The sequence below is a fragment of the Neovison vison genome, chromosome 13 (assembly GCF_020171115.1).
Source record: "Neovison vison isolate M4711 chromosome 13, ASM_NN_V1, whole genome shotgun sequence".
Lineage (NCBI taxonomy): Eukaryota > Metazoa > Chordata > Mammalia > Carnivora > Mustelidae > Neogale > Neogale vison.
The window spans coordinates 86,270,633-86,291,695 of record NC_058103.1 but is presented as its reverse complement, the minus strand read 5'-3'; the positions used below and the strand labels follow the sequence as shown (position 1 = coordinate 86,291,695).

Below are 21,063 nucleotides of genomic sequence, written 5' to 3'. Positions count from 1 at the left end.
CAGAGAAAGACTGCTAAAATCAACAAATAATATAACATTCTGGCAAGGATGTGGAACAACTAGATCCTCTCATACGTTGCTAATGAGAGAAAAAACACTGATGCAATTGTTTCAGAAAACTGCTCGGTATTATCTATTAAAGATGACCATAAGCATACTCTATGATCCAGCAATTTGACCACTAGATCTATACTCTACAAAATGCATATGAATTTTCTTTAAAAGATGTGTACGGTAATACAACAGTAATATTTGTAACAACAAAAACTAGAAATCACCCAAATATCTGCCCACAATAACTACTGGGAAGGTAAGGCAGAGTGGAAAAGTGAATGGAAGTGGATATAAGGGACTTCTGAAGCACAGTTCCAATAGTGTTTGTGAAGTAACTCAGCCGTATGCCTACTTATGATTTGTGCACTTTCCCACACGCATAAGTAACTCTAGAAGGACAGCCAAGGCAACAAAAGAGATGATATAAAAAGTTTAATATGATGGGGTGCCTGGGTGGCTCAATGGGTTAAAGACTCTGCCTTCAGCTCAGGTCATGAACCCAGGGTCCTGGGATCGAGCCCCACATTGGGCTCTCTGCTCAGTGGGAAGCCTGCTTCCCTTCCGCTCTCTCTGCCTGCCTCTCTACCTACTTGTGATCTCTGTCTGTCAAATAAATAAATAAAATCTTAAAAAAAAAAAAAAGCTTAATATGCTATACTTATCACTTCTGTCTCTCTAATCTACTTGGCTTGCTATCTCCTAAAGCAAAGGAAATGCTCATCTTTTCAGAATCAAGTTAGCTGCTTCTTAGAATCATGAGTTCAAATAGTGGCTAATTTTGTTAGAAACAAAAATTTTTTAACTTCCCTAATAACTTTGTTAGGGTACTGGTTATCATCCCTGAATTTTCTTCCTATCCCCACAAACTTTAAAGATGGACTCCACATTTATGTCAGTGCTCTTCTAATCTTTCAAGACTTTTCTCATTCTTCCTAAATTTGTAATTCATCTTCTGAATTATAGCAAATATCTCAAATTATACTGTCAGGACATTTACTAAAAATACTAAGTGTAGTTAGTTATAAGTTTATTTCCTGTGAAAATAAAAAAACTCTGATTCCACAGTAGTAGGATCTATATTTAAACAAAATGGTCTTCCAAAGGATTAGTAAATTACATCAACAATGCCAGAAGTATATTTTTAGACCTCAAAATAGCAAACAAGTCGTATCAGGAATGACAGGCACAGAGCACACATGATGAATTTACCCCACACCTAAGAGCCCAAGACCTTATATTTAAAATCAGCTGAAAAACTTAAAACAAGAGCACAACAGATAATTATTACATTTAAGTCTTAGCACTGTTAACTAATATTTAATGTTATCTTTTAAAAAAAGACTCATTTTTGTCAACTTTTTTTTTTTTAAATGAAAAACTGGCAGGATCCGAGTAGACCATGAGGTTTCAAAGTGTGGTTTTGATGTGTGTGTGTTTGTGAAAGTATCATTCATCTTAAGTTTTAACTTTTATATTCTTAATTAATGAATTGTGGAAATCGGTTCTAAAGGATTAGGTGTTCAAAATTTCATTCTCTATTCTCTGTATAACAGATAAAACTGATGTTCTCTGGATAAATTAGGTAAATGCTTCTGGAATAGGAAAAACTTAGTTCAGAGAAACCAGTTGAGAACCAGAACAGTAGTGGTGACAGGCACATTCTAAGAAAGCCATTCTTGGGGCGACAGTTCCCAAAATAAACTACTTTCCTCATGTCTGGATCTTTCAAACATGAGGAAAGCTGGGTTCTTTCAAAATTAATTATCTTTATTTATACTATCTTTGAATACCAAGGATATAACAGATAGATATCAGACTATACTAAGACAAAGATGGACCTTGACTACTAAATGCAAGTCAGGGTAAGTACACAGTGAAACGTGCATTCAGTTCTCTGAACAACTGAAAGTGAGACTCTGAAGTTCCAAATGTTTTGTTCTTTTCTTACTATTAAAAAGAATGATCCAGAATCTTCTACGTGGTGACTCTCTTTATCTAGTTCTCTAGCTATTCTAATATTATGAGGTCATATAATGCTGTATTTTAAAAATTGTGATTAGTCAGGGTCATGAAATCATTTTTAGTAGGCTCCATCTAACATTAAGAAAAAAAGGAACAAAAGAAAAAAACCAGAGTGCACTGTACATGAAGGTTAAGTATTGTTTTGTGAGTATTTTGTTACAAAAATTTATGTATATGTATATAGTATTCTGTGTATCTACACACATCAGTCGGTGATAGAAGTATTCTTAATATTCTTGAAAGTCAGAGCTATAGTGGGCTTTATTATATTTTTATTAAATGTTACACATGGAGTCTCAAAAAATTATTCTTTATTCAGAAGTTTATAAAGAAATTATTCTTTATTCCATGTTACACATGGAGTCTCAAAAAATTATTCTTTATTCAGAACTTTTAAGACTAGATACCATGCAAAGACCACTCCGCTTAGCTGAAAGCAACAATTTCTCGTACCAGATCAACAAACTCTGGCAAAGTACACTGCCTGGTTGATATTTTAATATATACATGTTGGAAATAAGGATGATGAGACCAAAAGCAGCGCAGTGTCTCTACACATACATAGCTAGCTTTCAGCTGCCTGCAACCTAATGGTTGTATACATGGTAAATCCCTACAACAGCAAACATCCATTCACAACTGAAATAAAATTAAAGAGAAAATGAAAGTGAATCTAACTTCAATTAAAATAACTTCCCATAAGGCATAAAGCCCAAATCTGAATTTCTCAGGAAATTCATTAGTTGATGTAAGGACCTCACTGAACAGAAACAAATACATTACTGTATTTTCAGAAAGCGAAAGAACATAAACATGGGAAGGTGGATCTTTGAGAGTTAAGTAAGATGTAGTGTCTACATAAGGCAATAAATGCTTAGAAAATGTTGCTTCCTATACCAAAAATAAAACTAGCAACAATTTATAACTATAGAAATATGAATTATCAAATGCAGGTGAACCAATCTGTAGGAATTTAAACAACTCTTGACCAGCTACAGCAATATTTCACCAGTAGGAAGTCACCCTGCCACCACCGACCATATTATTACAACAGACTGAATTCTACTCTCCTTTCTGCATTACCAATCTTCTCACCAGAGCCCAAAAACACACATGGAGCAATGCTTGAGAAACCAACTGGGAAAACAGAGGAAGTCATACGGATTCTTCAGCAAACACGGGCAAATACCAAATCCAAACAAAAGAATAGCTAGCATTCAACAGCAATTAACTCTAAGACTAATGACCCATCAAATTTTCTAGAGGACACAAGGAAAATGCCCTGCCTTCTTAACTTTGAATTCAGGACTGTAATATATAAATACACAAATCTCTTTTCAAAACTCTCCAATGTTACCCATTTTATTCAGAATAAAATCCAAATCCTTGCAAGAACTGATGATGACCCTTATGATCTGGACCTACATCTATAACCTTACCTCCTGGCACTTCCTCACTCACCTACTCTACAAAGGCCAGAACAATTATATGAAAAAGTGTTCAGCATCATTATTTTTCATGGAAATGCAATTTAAAATCACAATGAGATAACATTACAAATGCAACAACATGGACTGATAATATCAGGTACAGGCAAGGATGATGAACGGCAGCAGCAAACTTCTCACACTGCCAGTAGGAGGATAAATTTCTAAAACCACTTTGGAAAAAGGCTTGGTAATGGCCACTAAATCTAAACACACATACACCTGATACAGCAATCTCATTCCTAGATCTGAATCCCATAGAAAGTAGTGTACATTTATCAAAAGACATGTACAAGAATATGCACTGCACTTTTATTTACAATAGCCCCCAAGTAGAAACAACCTAAAAATCCACCAACAGCAGTACGGGTCACTAAATTGTGGTGTGTTCGGACAATGGACTATTTCATAGTATTACAAAAGAAATGTGCAATGTGGATGAATCTCACAGGCATAATACTGAGGGAAAGGAAGTGGACACAAAAGTGCACGTACGGGATAATTCCATTTACAAGAAGGTCAAAAACTGGCAAAAATAATCTATGGTGATAGAATAGTGGTTTTGTTAGTTTATTCTGAAATGGAGGTATTAAATTGGAAGATGCATGAGGGAGACTTCTGGGTACTGGAAATGTTCTACACCTTAATCTAGGTATGATCTAGTAGTTACATGAGTGTACCTACATGGATAAATTCAAAGAGTTGTAAATTTAAATTCTATTTTACAGTAAAGTTGTAAATTCTACTTTACAGTAAAGTTATGTATTAAATACATACTAAATATACACACATGCACAAACATGTACCCCCCCCCAACACACACCATCTATGAAATGACAGTAAGTTATTAATTCAGCACACCGCTCCCACTCCTCTAGGAACTTGTGGCTCCATGAATCCATCATTGACTTTATTACTCCTTTTACTGATGCAAAGAGAAGGTAAGTGAGAACTACCACAGATAGCTGATAGTGAAGTAAGTGCTTACCTTTAACAAAGGGCAGCTGCAAAGGTTGGGAAAGGAGAGTGGAAAATTAACCCCAAGAAGGAAATCCTTGTTTCTCAGATATCTCTGCTGGCTCTCCCCTTCTGGCTCTCCCCAGGAGCGCAGCTGATGGAGCCTGTAGGAGGCTTTCAGAGACAGGAAAAGAGCTAACCATCTGAAACAGACCACAGCAGACATGCTTATTCAGTGCTCCATGGAGGTTTGAGGGTAGTTCAGAGCAGCAAGGAACCTTGTCTTTCATTCATGTGTCTCTTTTGTACATCTTGAGCATTTTAGAAACAGTTCCTCCCTACTTTCAGATGATGCCATTTCACACTTTTCTTCTAAAAATTCCATCTTTGGCATGACTTGGTTTGCTACTATGAAAACTAAAATCCTCCATAAAGCTCCACTCAATATTAAAGAATATTTAACTCTATTACAAAAATTCTATTATAAAAATATCCTCATATTAGGGAGATAGCCTTTTCTAACAAGGTCACGATTTATTATTACATAAATACAAAATAATAACATAAGTGAAAATCATTATTCCAAGGGGGAAAAAAACCAGAACTAAGTTTCCCAGAATACTTAAGGCAGGTTATGCTGTAATCACTATCAAGTAAAGGACTCACTGGCCATTATCTGCCCTGCAGAAGCAAATATAACATAGAAGACTAACTAGAAATTAAGAAGACTTAAAGACCTTCTGGCAGCATTTGGGGGTTGAGCTGAAATAATTTTTATTTCAGGTATATCATGAAACATCATGCAATTCTTAAATGATTGAAAGAAAATTATGATTCCCTTATAAAAATTTTTACTCTTAACAAGAAAAAAATAAGAGGCTTGCTAAGATGATACAATATTAAGTATTTAATTTCACAGCTCAAACTCTGTTTATTCTCAACTGTTCTCTCATCAAATTAAGGAAACTTCTCACCTGGCCAAAAGTCCCTGAAGCATGAGGTTTGCCATTTCTGCTGGAGATACATCAATAAAGCGAAGGAAGGAGAAACAGCTTTCTTCATTAACACCTGGAATATCAAAGGACAAAGTTAAACCCAATAGCAAGTGAAAAAATAACAGTCAACTAAAGCTACTGAACTGCTGTCTTTTCATTTAAGAGTGAAAAGATATCTAAAGGTTTCGACCCAACAATTATGGTGGAAGTCAGGGGGTCACATTTTTGTACTACAACCTCACGTGGGAGAGGCAGACCTCTGAGATACGGCATACATGGGCCAGAGTGGAGCTGGCTCATTAACTACCTTTGGGCTTTTTGGATCCTTGGCTAATCGCGTTTCTCTTTTTATCATGACAGGAAAAAGAAAAGTGTAGAGTTAAAAGATTCTGAAACTTTGCCTTAATACCATGGACAATGCTCAAAGGTGAGCTGCTTCTTTCCCTTAGACTAAGGAGAAGGAACGAAGTCACATTAATGAATGTCTTGCATTGTCTCTGTCAAGTTTCAAGGGTATAAGACACTCTTAAGAGGCAGGTATAAAATAAAATGAAAGGTCAATGTAATAAATTTTTATTGCTTCTTGTTATGGCCACAAATCATAGCATCTACAGACGAAGACAACTAACTTACTTAAAGATTATCAAGACTTTATAAAGATCCAGCATGCAGGCAAAATCATTGTGAGTTGAAAATCATTAAGCAAAATGAAGAGCATTCTGATAAATCCCTGGCATACTTTCCTTCCCCAAAATCAAAACACCTACCTTTTCTGTGAAAGAGAGACTGCTGGATATAATCTGGTGCAAATGGAGAAAGAAGAACCCTTAACCACCTGTAAAATCAGTAAATAGAATAAAATAAATCCAAATATAAATATTGGGAAGTTAACTAGATTAGAATCTTTTAGATTTAATAGAATCTTTTAGATTCTATTAAATTCTAGAATCTGGAATCTAGAATCTAAATTCTAGAATCTAAAGATTCTAAATAGAATCTTTTAGATTTTAAATACTTTTAAGAGATCTGTTGCCATATTACCAGGCAGAAATCATGGCATAAATGTCAGATAGTACTAAGTAATTAATATAGATGTAAGAAAGTAATACAAGTTCAAAGTGGTCTCATTTCATTTCAGAGAATCACAATTCAAAGCTGTAGGTTACCATGTACCATATGAAACAAACAGCACAACAGCTGTGGTCTGTTTTCCTCTGCCCATCTAGTTGAGTAATAGTCTGGAACTATCACAGACAAATAATTTTTTTAAAAAAATATTTATTTATTTACTTTATGAGACTGATGCGCTACCTACTGCGCTAATGAGGCACCTTTATTTACTTTAGAGAAAGGGTGGGAACGGGGGTAGGGGAAGAGGGGGAGGGAGAAAATCTCCAGCAGACTCCTAGCTAAGTGTAGAGCCCGACGCGAGGTTCAATCCCATGACCCTGAGGATCATGACCTGAGATCACTTAATCGACTGAACCACCCAGGTGCCCCACATACAAATAATTCTCCCCCCTCAAAGATTTCACTTATTTATTTGACAGAGAGAGAGACAGCAAGAGAGGGAACAGAAGCAGGAGGACTGGGAGAGGGAGAAGCAAGTTTCCCGCTGAGCAGGGAGCCGGATGTGGGGCTTGAACCCAGGAATCAGAACCTGAGCCAAAGGCAGACGCTTAACTAACTGAGTGACCCGGGCACCCCCAAGACCAAGAATTCATTCATTCATTCATTCTTTTTTTTTTCTTTCTCTCTCTTTTTCTTTCTTTCCCCCTCTCTTTTTCTTTCCCTTCCTTTCTCCCTTTCTCTCTCTCTCATTTATTTATTTATTTATTTATTTATTCATTCATTTATTGGACAGACAGAGATCTTAAGCAGGCAGAGAGGCAGGCGGTGGGGCGGGAAGCCAGGAGCAGAGAGCCTGATGCAGGGCTCGATCCCAGGACCACAGGATCATGATCTGAGGTGAAGGCAGACGTTTAACCAACTGAGCCATCCAGATGCCCTTCAACTTCAGTTTCATTAGGTTAAATGTTGTTGACTATTTTGGTAATGCTGCTTATATTGTTTCTCTACAGAAGAACTTTCTATATCTATGATTCTCAAATCTTGATGTGCATAAGAATTCTTTGGGAGCTTGTTAAAAAATTCAAAAGCCAGGGATATCCTCACTCCCAGGTGTAGAATGGACCTACACACATTTTCTGAATGGAATTGGTCTCTAGCATATTACATTACAACCATTTCACCTTTAACCAAATCTGTCACTGCTGATTCCAGGAGGAGGTGAATTTGATTAATCTGAAATACAATCAGCTCTCCCACAAGCGCTATTCCAAGTATAAAATAAGCTACTGCAAAACAATTTCAGTACTGGAGTAGAGACATACGGTGATCTCTCGACACAAGTACATATTTGCACTTATGTGCACATTCCTCAATCAGAAAAGCAACCAGAAGCGGCTAGAGCTATTAAGAGCCAATTAAACCCTTGATACGGTACAGATTTCTATCACAACATCCCTCAATAAATAGGTGTCCACCCTATGCTTAAATACCTTACTGTTGGGGAACTCAAACACTCTCCACTAAACCCCCAAAAGCCATTAAGCCACAAAACCCCAAATTACAAAAACACCCTTAGAGTAAAGAGGTATTAGTATGTGCTCACCTGTCTCGTGAATGGTTGAAGACCCTGATCTGTCCATGACGGTAGATAAACTTTGAAATCTGGTATGGCTTTAGGGAAATATGAAATGGAGACCAAGTTTCTTGTCGTTCAAATAACTCTGGGTGATTACAAACCTAAGAGGAAGGAAAATAAAAAAATACCACTGTCACGTGCAGACATAACTCTCAGAAAAATCACAGGAATCCCAAACCCTGAATGTTTACTTTTGTGAACATATACTTTCTCATTTCATCTTTATTTATTTTTTTTTAAACAGCCTTTGTTTATCTGACCAAGGTCAGAGCCTTTTTCTTGAAATGGGTTAATGAGGCAACTCCAAGGCAGCTGACCTAAAATCTTACCTTCCTAAACTGCATGACCAGATTCATGAGGCTGCTGGTGGTGGTCTGTGCTTGCTGGGTAGAGCCCATAGAAGACTGTAATAAATCCTCAATGGAAATTTTGTTCTTTAGTGCCTGATATAGAAGCTTTTGTCGGCTGGTCAGTTGGCAATACATCAGAATCTCAATCTAAAAATCAGTAAGGACATTTTATACTTTGAAAACAAGTTTCTAAGAGAATTCAGTATCACCTTAAGAAACACATGAAAGCCAGATTATAACTGAACAGACAACAGATGGATCTTTAGAAACTCAGTACCTCTATAAACCTGGGATGTGGCTAATTATCCAGAAAAATATTCTTTTCTTGACGCTCTTCTCTGTTACTGTACTCTACATGCTGTCTCTGTGAAATCTCCTCCATTTTCTTTTTTCTTTCTTTCTTTTTTTTTTTTTTGGTGCAAAAAGGTGGTTTTATTAGAGCACAGAGACTTGACAGAAGGAGCTGCAATGGGGTTGTGAGGAGTGGCTGATTATATACTTTCAAAGATGGAAGGAGTTGAGGGATAGTGTAATCTCTAAGGAATTTGGAAGCAAGCTTGCCAGGACCTTGAAGGGCTAGCTATTATTAAGAAAAAGTCATTTACTACTGTCTAGTATAACCTTAGTCATGAGACCCTTCAGATGTACATCGGTGGGCCACATGTGTGGAGGATGATTGCTAACATATATCTTGGCAGGTGGGGGTTAAGAAAAAGGAAGTTTCCAAACAGATTTTTATGTGTTAAAGACTTACAAGATCCTGGAGGTAGGGCTTATGCCAAGCTAAGGTTGCCTTTTGCCCTTACTAAAGTATTAACATTGAGGCATTTGAGTTCCTTGAGGAACGTCACTCTACCTGTCCCAAATACTTGTCAGTGGGCTGTAAGCTGTAAGGAAATTTAATCTTTTTTTTCTCCTGCCTTTGTTCTCCACATCAGACCTATATCTACATTCTTACACAAGGACTATTACCTGCAAAAATGCTGGGTTATAAAGAGACCTGAAATGCCCAGTGAAGTTCAGTGGAATGAAAATATACTCATTAGGGCACTTTCAGTTGAGAAAAAAACCAAACTTAAGCAAGCTTAGGCAAAAATGATATTACTGGGGCGCCTGGGTGGCTCGTGGGCTAATGCCTCTGCCTTCGGCTCAGGTCAGGGTCCTGGAATGGAGTCCCACATCAGGCTCTCTGCTCCACGGGAAGCCTGCTTCCTCCTCTCTCTCTGCCTGCCTCTCTGCCTACTTGTGATCTCTGTATGAGGTGGATCTAACGATGCCATTACAGATGCTTCAGAATAGTGTTTTCCACTGTTATTATGCCCATGATTAATTTCTCTAGTGCTTCTGTCAGTAGACAGATTTGAACTGCATATTCTGGGATTATTTTGTAACTGGAGAAAGGTATTCTTACTTGCAACAGCCTCAAGTAATTTTACATCTGGACTCTTTGTATTCTCTTCATCTAGGCTTGGATTATTTTTCCCTGGTGGTATAAATTTTAGTTTTTTTTTTTTTTTTTTAAAGATTTTATTTATTTATTTGACAGAGAACACAAGTAGGCAGAGAGGCAGGCAGAGAGAGAGAGAGAGAGAGAAGCAGGCTCTGCACTGAGCAGAGAGCCAGATGCGGGGCTGGATCCCAGGACCCTGGGATCATGACCTGGGCCGAAGGCAGAGGCTTTAACCTGCTGAGCCACCCAGGCACCCCTAAATTTTAGTTTTTTGAAGGGATTCCCCTGCAACTGACTTGGTGCGACAGATCGTCTCATATTCAGCAGTATTGACCCGCAAAGATCCGACCTCTCCTCCATTTTCAGTAGCACCCACTGCTATCCATTGCAGTGACTTTCAAAAATATTTTCCCTAACATTCCCAGCCCCGTATTTTCAACTATCCACTATAATTGTACCAAAGTCAGTGGGGGGGGGGGCGAAAATCTTTTCCATAAATTACTCAACTGAGAACAGCATTACCATTCATTCAGTTACCCAAAAAGAAATTTCAACTGGATCTGATTTTTTTCTTTCTCATGCCCGTGTTTTATCATTTCCCAAGTCCCTCAAATCCACCTGGAATTTAACCTCTAATAATCATCCTTTCTGACCACTCACAGAATCTCACCATACCTAATCTAGACTGCTATCTTGTGTGTGTGTGCGCGCAGGGGAGGGAGAGGTCTTCCTGCCTATAGTCTTTACTGGTTCTAAGAAACGTTCCATAACAAATCTTATAAGGTGATTCCAACTGCTGAAGCACCTTCAATGTACATCACTGCCTACAGTAACACATTAAAAATTCTCCGGTAGGCAGAGAAGGGTTTCCATATTCTAATCAACCCTACTGTCCCAGTCTTCTCATCACCAGGACCTCCTATATACCCTAGCAACAATGCTTAGTAATGTTTGCTTAGTAATGCTTAGTAATGTTTGCTAAACATGTTGCATAAATGCTGCTCTACCTTATTGTTCATTGGTCTTGTTGCCTAACACCTACTTCCTTACCACAGTTTCCTAGTAAATGCCAATTCATTATTCTAGCCCTAGCTCACATGTCATCTCTGCTTTGATGCCTTCTCTAACCTTCCCTAACAGAATTATTCCCTTATCTGTGTTCCCATTATACTTCACACAGACAATCACTATATCTCTTATGATACAATATTAGTTATATATTCAACTCCCTTCGAAATCAGAATGGAACCTGGACACTACATCTTTATATACCAGTGGCTAGTAGGCAAAAAGTGTTTAATAAAGAAATATATTATTTAAAAATAGATTGGATGGGGCTCCTGGGTGGCTCAGTGGGTTAAAGCCTCTGCCTTCAGCTCAGGTCATGATCCCAGGGTCCTGGGATCGAGCCATGCATCGGGCTCTCTGCTCGGCAGGCAGCCTGCTTCCTCCTCTCTCTCTCTCTGCCTGCCTCTCTGCCTACTTGTAATCTCTGTCTGCCAAATAAATAAATAAAATCTTAAAAAAAAAATAGATTGGAAATAATACTGATATTTAAGAAATCGTAAGGAAAATACTATGCACAGTGATTAAGAACCATACTACATCCTCTGATAACCTCCCTACTCACCACCAAATAACAGAAATTTTGACACTGCTATCATTTTTTAAGCCCTTTCTGATATTAAAGGATTCACTGTTTTATAAAGTATTTTCCTTCTATCAGGTGTATCTGTGCAATACTGTTGTTTAGTTAAAATCAGCCAGTTTCACAAAATAGTCATCACAATTTCTTAAAAATAAATAAAACAAAGGTACAAAGGTACGCCTCACTTTAAAGGTATCTATCTCCACCACAATCTTTCAAAGAGAGTTACTAATTTCAAAATAATCTAACCTTTTGGCAGTGACAGGAGAACCACTTGATATTATCAAGAACCTTGAAGATGCCTTTTAGGTAGAAGGAAAATTGTGAAAAACAGGTGGAATCTATGGAAGATGGGGGAAAAACTCTGAAGGACTTGGAACTGGCAGAGAAAGCAGAAGAAAGGAGAATATGGGGAGGATTCACAGGCATAAGAAAAAAAAATAAGTCTGGTAAGGATTCAAAAAAAGATATCTATAAACCAAAAAAAAATTGTTTTAAGATTTTTAAAAAAAAATTTTATTTTTATTTATTTATTTTTTAAAATTTTTTATTTTTCTAAAGATTTTATTTATTTATTTGACAGAGAGAAATCACAAGTAAACGGAGCAGCAGGCAGAGAGAGAGAGGGGGAAGCAGGCTCCCCGCTGAGCAGAGAGCCCGATGTGGGACTCAATCCCAAGACCCTGAGATCATGACCTGAGCCGAAGGCAGCGGCTTAACCCACTGAGCCACCCATTTTTTTAAAAGATTTTATTTATTCATTTGACAGACAGAGATCATAAGCAGGCAGAGAGGCAGGCAGAGAGAGAGGAAGGGAAGCAGGTTCCCTGATGAGCAGAGAGCCAGATTCGGGGCTTGATCCCAGGACCCTGAGATCCTGACTTGAGCTGAAGGCAGAGGCTTTAACCCACTGAGCCACCCAGGCTCCCCTAAGATTTTATTTTTAAGTAACATACAGGCCAAATGTGGGGCTCAAACTCATAATCCCAAGATCAAGAGTTGCATACTCCACTGACTGAGCCAGCCAGGCGCCCCAACAAACCAAAATTACTGGCTTAATATGAGGAAAAAATATTAAAACCCAAAGCACATTAAACTTCTAATTCTTAGTTTACAGAAATACAGGAGACCATAGAACTTGTTAGACAACACAATGATGCAATTAGCAAAATCCTACATGTGGGATACTCTATGGGACAAATTACTCAGTTTCTTCAACAGGGGAAAAACGTAGGGAGGGACTAAAAGATTTATTAAGACACATATCACCCAGGAGCGCCTGGATGGCTGAGTGGGTTAAGCCTCTGCCTTTAGCTCAGGTCATGATCCCAGGGTCCAGGGATCGAGTCCCTCATCGGGCTCTCTGCTCAGCGGGGAGCCTGCTTCCCCCTCTCTGCCTGCCTCTCTGCCTTCTTGTGATCTATCAAATAAATACATAAAATCTTAAAAAAAGAAAAAAAAAGACACATATCACCCAAACACCAAGTGTGAATCTTGCTTGGATTATGATTTCAAAAATCTTTAACAGAGAAAGAGTGGGGCAGGGACAGAAGTTGGAAGGAGAGTGAGGGAAGAGAGAGAATCACACAAAGATAAATGGGGATAGCTGAGCAATGTCTCGGTATGTTACAGTATAATGGAATTACTATCTCCTTTAGCAGATGTGAAAATATATAGACACGTATTTTTAAAAAAGACTAAATCCTTTAAAAAAGACTAAATATTTTAGAGATACAGATGAAAATATTTGTAAATGAAATAAAAGACATCTGGGACTTCCTTCAGAACAATTTAGAGGGATGGGGATGGAAATGACTCAATCACTACTGAAGCTGTACGGTGGTTTACAAGAGGGTTCATTATACTTTTCCCCCTACTTTTGTAATGCCTCAAATTAATGAAAAGTATAAAACAAAAAGAAGAAAAAATAGTACCTGCCTTGGTTGTTTGAGTCATTTTAAGTCTTCTTTGATCCACTCAAGTTTATGGTTTTCTCTCAAACTAATCACCCTTCAAACTAAACCTTTACCAGGGAATTTTTTTTTGTCCTGGAACCCCAAGGTGGTGCCCATAAAGGCTTAAACTAATGAATTACTATTTCCTTACCTTGTCAGACAATTCATTTTCTACATCTTTCTTGATTCTCCTCAGCATAAATGGCTTCAAGATCATATGTAATCGAGAGAGTTGATCTGAAATGCCAGGAGGCCCCCCCGACAAATAATACATTATATTGACTTAACACAAACAAAAGATATATCATGGTCATCTCTCACTAAATTGTTCTTACACCTTTTGGCTTGATGAACCTCTGAAAGAAGACTAAAACTTAATCTTTTCCTCAAGTAGGTAACCAAGGAATCTGAATTTTCACAGCACCCACCTACAGCCTATGGGGCAAAAGCATTTTTTCTGTCACTTACTCAGACCAACAAGGACCACTTAATTTTTATTAGAATTTACAAGAGTGTTTTAGGATCATTTTATCAATAACAGAGTTCTCATATAGGTAATTGGACGCTATCTGGGCCTCCCAGTGTTCCTCCAAAATCATTTTTTCTAAGTATGTCAGCAAATTAACAAACTGTAGTATAAGAAATTAAGACTTTTCTAACAGTTGGTAGATGTCAGTTTGTATCAATGTAATAAACACCTCATAACGTTCTTAAAAGAGATGATTCAACAAGGTCAAAAGTATTGGTAAATAAGGTTTAAAATATTCACAGTGGAACCAAATCCTAATATAGAAAGAAAATAACGAAAATGATCCCTCTAATATTTCTGTTTTCATCACAGGATAAGGATAAAATCCTTAACTCATTCCATTAGGAATGAATGAATTAGGAATAAAATCCTGATATGATTTTTTCAGAATCTACATGGAAAATGAGGATTTTATAAGCCAAAATGTGGTACTTTCTGAACTCTGCCCATTCTGCTTTGGTTGAATCGTAAACAGTACAGCAGTATCACCTGTATAAATCCTTTCGGCTCTTTTAAACACAAACAAAGCAAATAATTACTTTATAAGAGAACCCCTTCCCCCAGACAGCTCCAATCCTTCTATGAACACTGCAAAAAAAAATTCTTTATATAGAAGAAAATATTCAATTATGTGTTGCCTACACTGATAAGTAGAAAGAAATAGAGTTCATAAAAGCACTCACTCTCATCAATAGCGGATTTGTTTTCAGCGTGGCTCTCAATATCCTTGGAAAACCATTCATTAAATTCCTCGTGTGAATCAAATAATGTTGGCATAATGAAATGTAGCAGAGCCCAGAGCTGGAAACAGAAGATAAGTGAAATAACTGTAGGATAACAAAATGACAGTGTGTGAGGATATGGTGAGGGTCTGGAGAGAGTGAAAGTTGCGGGGTAGTATGTGTGTGTGTCTAGGAACAGGTATTAGTGTTGGCAAATGGGCGAAAAAGAATGAATGTGTAAGCACGTGCCTCATCAACCAACTCTTATTTTCTAAGATGTTATAGCAAAATGAGATTATTTTTCAAATAATTTCCAACTAAAAGTCTAAAAGTACAAGTCCTGCTCATATTTTGCAATGTGATAGTTTTAAAGATCTTATATATTGAAAAAATCCATTTCACAACAGAATACAATCTGAAGTAGCATAACTTGCTAATTAATAATGACTCTTAATCGGAGGTTAATAAATTACGGCCTCTGGTACAAAGGCTGCTTTTGTACCAACTACTTTTATAAAGAAAGTTTTAGTGGGACATAGCTCCATCTATTCCTTCATGTACTGTCTATGGCTGCTTTCACATTACACTGGCAAGGCTGAGCAGCTGCAATGGCAACTATATGGCCTGTAAAGTCTAAATTATTTACTATCTGGGAAAAAAAATTATTATCTGGCTCTTTACAGAAACTTTTCTGACCCTTGTTCTAGATGATAAATTATCTTTCTAAATAAGGAATTTTAGCTCCTCTCAGTGCCAAAGAACATTACCTTTTCGTTTTGTTATAAAAACATCTCTGTATTAGATAGGTAGCATTCCTAATGTGGCCACCAGTTATTCCATAAATACAAAGGAATACATTAATTATTTGCTTATGCCAGAGAACAAGAAAATAGGAATGATGCCCCAAAAACCCACTTAGGTCAATCTATAGTCAAATTCTTCCTTTTATGTGTGGATTATAATTTGTACAGAGAAGTAACATTCCAGGTGGGCATGGGAAAGAATTCTATTCATGCTAGAACCATTCTATTTAATGCAGACATAAAACTGAAGGCTTTACTAATGCCTACCTCTGCCATAGTGTTCTGAATTGGGGTCCCAGTTAGCAAAAGCCGATTCCGACACTGGAACTGCAAGAGAATCTTCCAACGAACACTGTTCAGTAAAATGAATTACAAATTCCAAGTTAGCAGTAAATCTTTCTTCACCCTACTAAGGCCCTGTATTTCTAAAAACGCTTTCCAAAAAAATTCCAAACATTCAGAATCAAGTACTCCACTGTGTACACATTGAAAAATATTATTCAACAAAGCTAAGGACAGAAAATGACTCCTGTATACTGAAACCATGGTATTAGGGTTTAGAAAAAATAGCCCTCAAATGGGCAGAGTACGATCTTTTCTGGCTTAACAAAGTGCTCTACTATCTTTGGTCAGTTTTGTTGACACTAGACTTTTAATTATAAGGTATTTATCTGCAGCTTTACAATTATTAATCTCTGTGCTTCCAGTGTGAGTACAGAGAGATCAACGGAGAAAGGGAAAGGGTGTGAGAAGAAATGCAAAATGAGTATATTGCTCCCAGTAATAAATATGTCCTACTTCAAAAGAGTATAATATGAAGTAATGTCTGTTGGAGGATAGCAAGTACCAATTTGTCAGTTAAAATGGATCTCTAAGAATGTCATATGGGCTCACCAAGAGTTAATAAAAGTGCACCAAATGTGACATTTAACATCACTGAGCAACACTTTAAAGTCAGGCAATGACTTACTATTCAGTTTGTTACTTTGAAGGTAATAGAGTACTTTAAACATGTAACTTCCAATGAAAAGGTCTTGGGGCTCTAATAACCAATCAGGGACTAGAACAACCTGCACAGAACAAAGACAGAAACTATAATCTATATAATGTAATATTCTACTTCCTACTAAGATCTCCTGTTCAAAATAATCCCTGAATCAATAGACAGACAAAATGTCTGTCTTCTTCCACAAAAATGTTCCTGGAAGAACAAAATCTATTAAGATGCAATAAATATTGAGTAGAGAAACAGAAGTTAAGAAGAACCCTTGTGGGGCGCCTGGGTGGCTCAGTGGATTAAAGCCTCTGCCTTCGGCTCAGGTCATGATCCCAGGCTCCTGGGATTGAGCCCCACGTGGGGAATCTCTGCTCCGCAGGGAGCCTGCTTCCTCCTCTCTCTGCCTGCCTCTCTGCCTACTTGTGATCTCTGTCAAATAAATAAATAAAATCTTTAAAAAAAAAAAAAAGAAGAAGAAGAAGAACCCTTGTATTCTGAACATTAATATTTGTATTCCGTGTAAAATGCAAAAGGGAATTCTTGCCTTCTGGTCAGAGACGTGGCCTATGCAAAAACCGTATCATGCCATGTTCTGATCCCTCTCAGACCCTTACTCCCCTGTGTGTATATTGTTAAGGATATCGTAAGTCTGTATCCTCTCTCTGTACATCTATACCGTCTCAGTCTAGTTTGGTTTCTACTAATCATGTTACCTGGAGCTACTCTTGAGCGCCTGGGCCTCGTCCAATACCATGTACTGCCACTTGACACGCTGGAAATACTTCACATCTTGCACCACCAGCTGGTAGCTGGTGATGACCACATGGAAGGGGGCGTCCTGAGTGTAGAGCGTCTTCTGTAAATATAAGAAGGGAAGAATGAAAATAGATACCTAATTAACTCACAAGATAATGAGGAATGGATTTTATTTTCTAAGGCTAAGTTGTTTAACAAAGTCCTACTAAAGATGTGCTGCTTCTGTGTGGTAGATGTGCCGTGAATTAAACCGTAACTTTTTAAAGTACTCACCTTAATTAGAGATCATGTTAAACACTGGTCTTCAACTTATTTAAGAGTTCTTACTCAATTCTGGACTTAAGTCCAGGTGATTGTCTATAATGGGAAAAGTGTTATAGAAGAAAAAAGTACACTTGCCTAGTGTCTAGAAACATATATAAGATTTTATGCACAAGAAGTTACTCAAATAAAATGGAGAAATGATTACATATGTATGTGTATGTACATGGGCGCATGTGTATATGCAGTAAGCTGAAAGTTACCTGACTCCAGAATCTCCTGATAACTTTTCTATCATGAGGATTTCCCCAATATGGTAGCACCTGGAAAAAGGACCATTATGCAGATTATTTCCTATTTATAATCTTAAAAGTATCATCATAAATGTTATTCAGAATGATTTTAAAACAACCAAAAGAATGAATATACTGCCATTAGTACTCTTCTTGAGGACTGAATTAAAACACACAAAACATTCGTTGAGAGGGCATCAGAAAACTACAGTTGTAGAAGAGAATTACAGAATCAAGATCCAGAAAAGAAAGTCCATCCAGAAAGTAAAGTCCGACACCTGGTACGTATCTTTCCTAATGATGTTGATCTTTTCCAAAAGTTCTAGTTAAGAAACTAAGAAATTGAAGAGGTGGTTTTTTTTAAAGACGCAGGGCCTACAGAACAAAAACTGGAATTCAAGGAGAAAAGATTATCAGATCCACCCACCTTCCTGGCCTTAAGACTGGAATCACAGGATACATACCCATGGGCAGTAAAGGTCAACTACACATAGATGTGCCTTAACAAGTACTGAATGCTAGCTTTTTTTTTTTTTTTTTAAAAAGATTTTATTTATTTATTTGACAGACAGAGATCACAAGTAGGCAGAGAGGCAGGCAGAGAGAGAGGAGGAAGCAGGCTCCCTGCTGAGCAGAGAGCCCGATGCGGGACTCGATCCCAGGACCCTGAGATCATGACCTGAGCCGAAGGCAGCGGCTTAACCCACTGAGCCACCCAGGCGCCCTGAATGCTAGCTTTGAATCATCTCAATTCCTGACAAGATTAAGGTGGGGACTTTGGATTATTAGTGCCCTCACCCCCAACCCAGCCGCACCAAATTACTAGAGGCCAAAACCAAAACAACGAAACAAATACCACCAACCCAGAACACATATAAATCCTCTCTGGAAGAAGAAGAAAACAGACCCCCCAAATTATCTCTAGAATTTTTCCTACATAATGTCTGGTATACAATAAAAACACAAACAAAACCAACAAAAAAGTCCCCAAACATATGGAAAAACTAGACCCCGTAACTGAAAACATGAAAAACAGATACAGGAAATAAACCCAGAGGAGACCCAGGCGATGAAAATATCAGAAACAGACTTTTTTTAAAAGATGCTAATTGGTTACTGAATTAAAAGATAAGCTTGGGAAATTCAGTGGTGTTCTAGAAACTATAAAGTGCCAAAGGGAGTTTTTTTAGATCTGAAAAATATAAAAACTAAAACTGAGAATTCATTCATGGGTGTAATGACAGATTAGATGGAGCACAGAGAAAATTAGTAAAACAGATGATAGGTCAGAGGGAAATGTTTAGGCTAAAGCATGGTGAAACAAAAGAATGCAAAATTCAAAACTTTTTCTGTGACATCTCTAGGTGCGGTTTTCTTTCAAGGTGCTTCTTAGGTCTATAGTCTGATGTTTTTTGTTGCTCTGAAAAATCTCAGTCACAGTGAAGTATAAATACACAGGAAGAAATGAAGATCAATTAAAATAGTGAATAGGTAATATGAATACATTTAAATGAATTTAAAATACATAGATAATAATAAAATGCTTTGTGGGGTTTAAAAGAGAAAATATATACAAAACAGCATGTCTCGGGCGCCTGGGTGGCTCAGTGGGTTAAGCCGCTGCCTTCGGCTCAGGTCATGATCTCAGGGTCCTGGGATCGAGTCCCGCATCGGGCTCTCTGCTCGGCAGGGAGCCTGCTTCCTCCTCTCTCTCTCTCTGCCTGCCTCTCTGCCTACTTGTGATCTCTCTCTGTCAAATAAATAAATAAAATCTTTAAAAAACAAAACAAAACAAAAACCAGCATGTCTCTCTCTCTCAAATAAATAAAATCTCTAAAACAACAACAACAACAGCATGTGAGTCTACAGAAGAGGACTGTAGTTAAAATATATACTAAAAGCCCCAGGCACGTGGGTGGCTCAGTTGGTTAAGAGTCCAACTCTGATTTCAACACAAGTCATGATCTCAGGGTTGTGGAGCCTGCTTAGGATTCTCTCTCTCTCTCCCTCTACCCCATCCCACTCAAGGCTCTCTCACACTCTCTTTAAGGAAAAAAAAAAAAAAGTATACTAAAGCCCTTGTACTGTCTGGAAAGCAGTAACAGTATTAATTTCTGTTACTTTTTAAAAAGTCAAGGATGTATGTTTCCTTGACTCGATATTCTCCTGGGTATCTACTAAAGAATAAAATGAATGTATAAGTAGCAAGTTAAGAAGGAACGAAAGAGTAGTAAAATCTAACCAATCCAAAGGACACCAGAAAGGAGAAAAGGAAAGTTATAGAAGTAGAAGGAAAGAAGTAGAAAGCAAACAGCAAGGCAGATTTAAATTCATGTTTCAACAACTAGATTAAAAGTCCCCATAAATATAAACAAAAGGCAAGAAAAAACCTTAACTGTAAACAGAATGGTTAAACAAAAAAGATACCACATAAAATGGTTAAACAAATAAATGGTTAAACAAAAAAGATACCACATAAAAACCAAAGAAAGCTCATCTATTTAATGCCAGAGATAACAGGCACGAGGCAAAAAGTCTTACCAAGAGAAATTTCATAATAATAAAAGGTTTGATTTATCAAGAAGAGAAAAATAAATGCAAATTTGTATACAACTCACAGCCTCAAAATGTAAAGCAAATGGACAGAAGAAAACAGAAATGGGCAAGTCCTTAATTGCAGTAATTAAAAAAATTTTTTTACTTATTTATTTGAAAGAGAGACAAAGAGTACATAAGCAGGGAGAGGGACAAGCAAACCCCAGCTAAAGTCAGATGTGTAACAGACTGAGCCACCCAGACATTCCTGCAGTAAATTTTAACATACTTCTTTCAATTAGTATTTCAATAGGCAGACAAAAATACCAGTCAAGAGAGAGAAGAGCAGAAATACACCTGACCTAACCAACACATATACAATGCTACCCTCAATAACTGCATAATATCTACTCTCTGCGACACAAGACATTTAGAAACACTGACCATATATATGGTGGACCATAAAAGAAAAGTTCAAAAATTTCAAAGGATTAAAACCATAAAAAGCCTATTTACCTATCACAGTAGATTTAAGCTGTAAC

The 21,063-nt window shown here is 37.4% G+C and overlaps 1 protein-coding gene across 3 annotated transcripts in view; it reads right to left on the bottom strand.

Moving 5' to 3' along the window:
* INO80 (INO80 complex ATPase subunit) overlaps positions 1-21,063 on the bottom strand; it is a 107,252-nt gene that overhangs the window by 56,544 nt on the left and 29,645 nt on the right. For all 3 annotated transcript variants that reach the window (XM_044231362.1, XM_044231359.1, XM_044231360.1), the window contains exons 15-24: positions 17,957-18,016; positions 17,390-17,532; positions 15,947-16,031; positions 14,838-14,955; positions 13,777-13,862; positions 8,552-8,719; positions 8,190-8,323; positions 6,283-6,350; positions 5,495-5,588; positions 4,552-4,723 (exon numbers count right to left, since the gene is read on the bottom strand). In XM_044231362.1, coding sequence (XP_044087297.1) covers positions 4,552-4,723; positions 5,495-5,588; positions 6,283-6,350; positions 8,190-8,323; positions 8,552-8,719; positions 13,777-13,862; positions 14,838-14,955; positions 15,947-16,031; positions 17,390-17,532; positions 17,957-18,016 — 1,128 coding nt within the window. The remainder of the gene's footprint in view (positions 1-4,551; positions 4,724-5,494; positions 5,589-6,282; positions 6,351-8,189; positions 8,324-8,551; positions 8,720-13,776; positions 13,863-14,837; positions 14,956-15,946; positions 16,032-17,389; positions 17,533-17,956; positions 18,017-21,063) is intronic.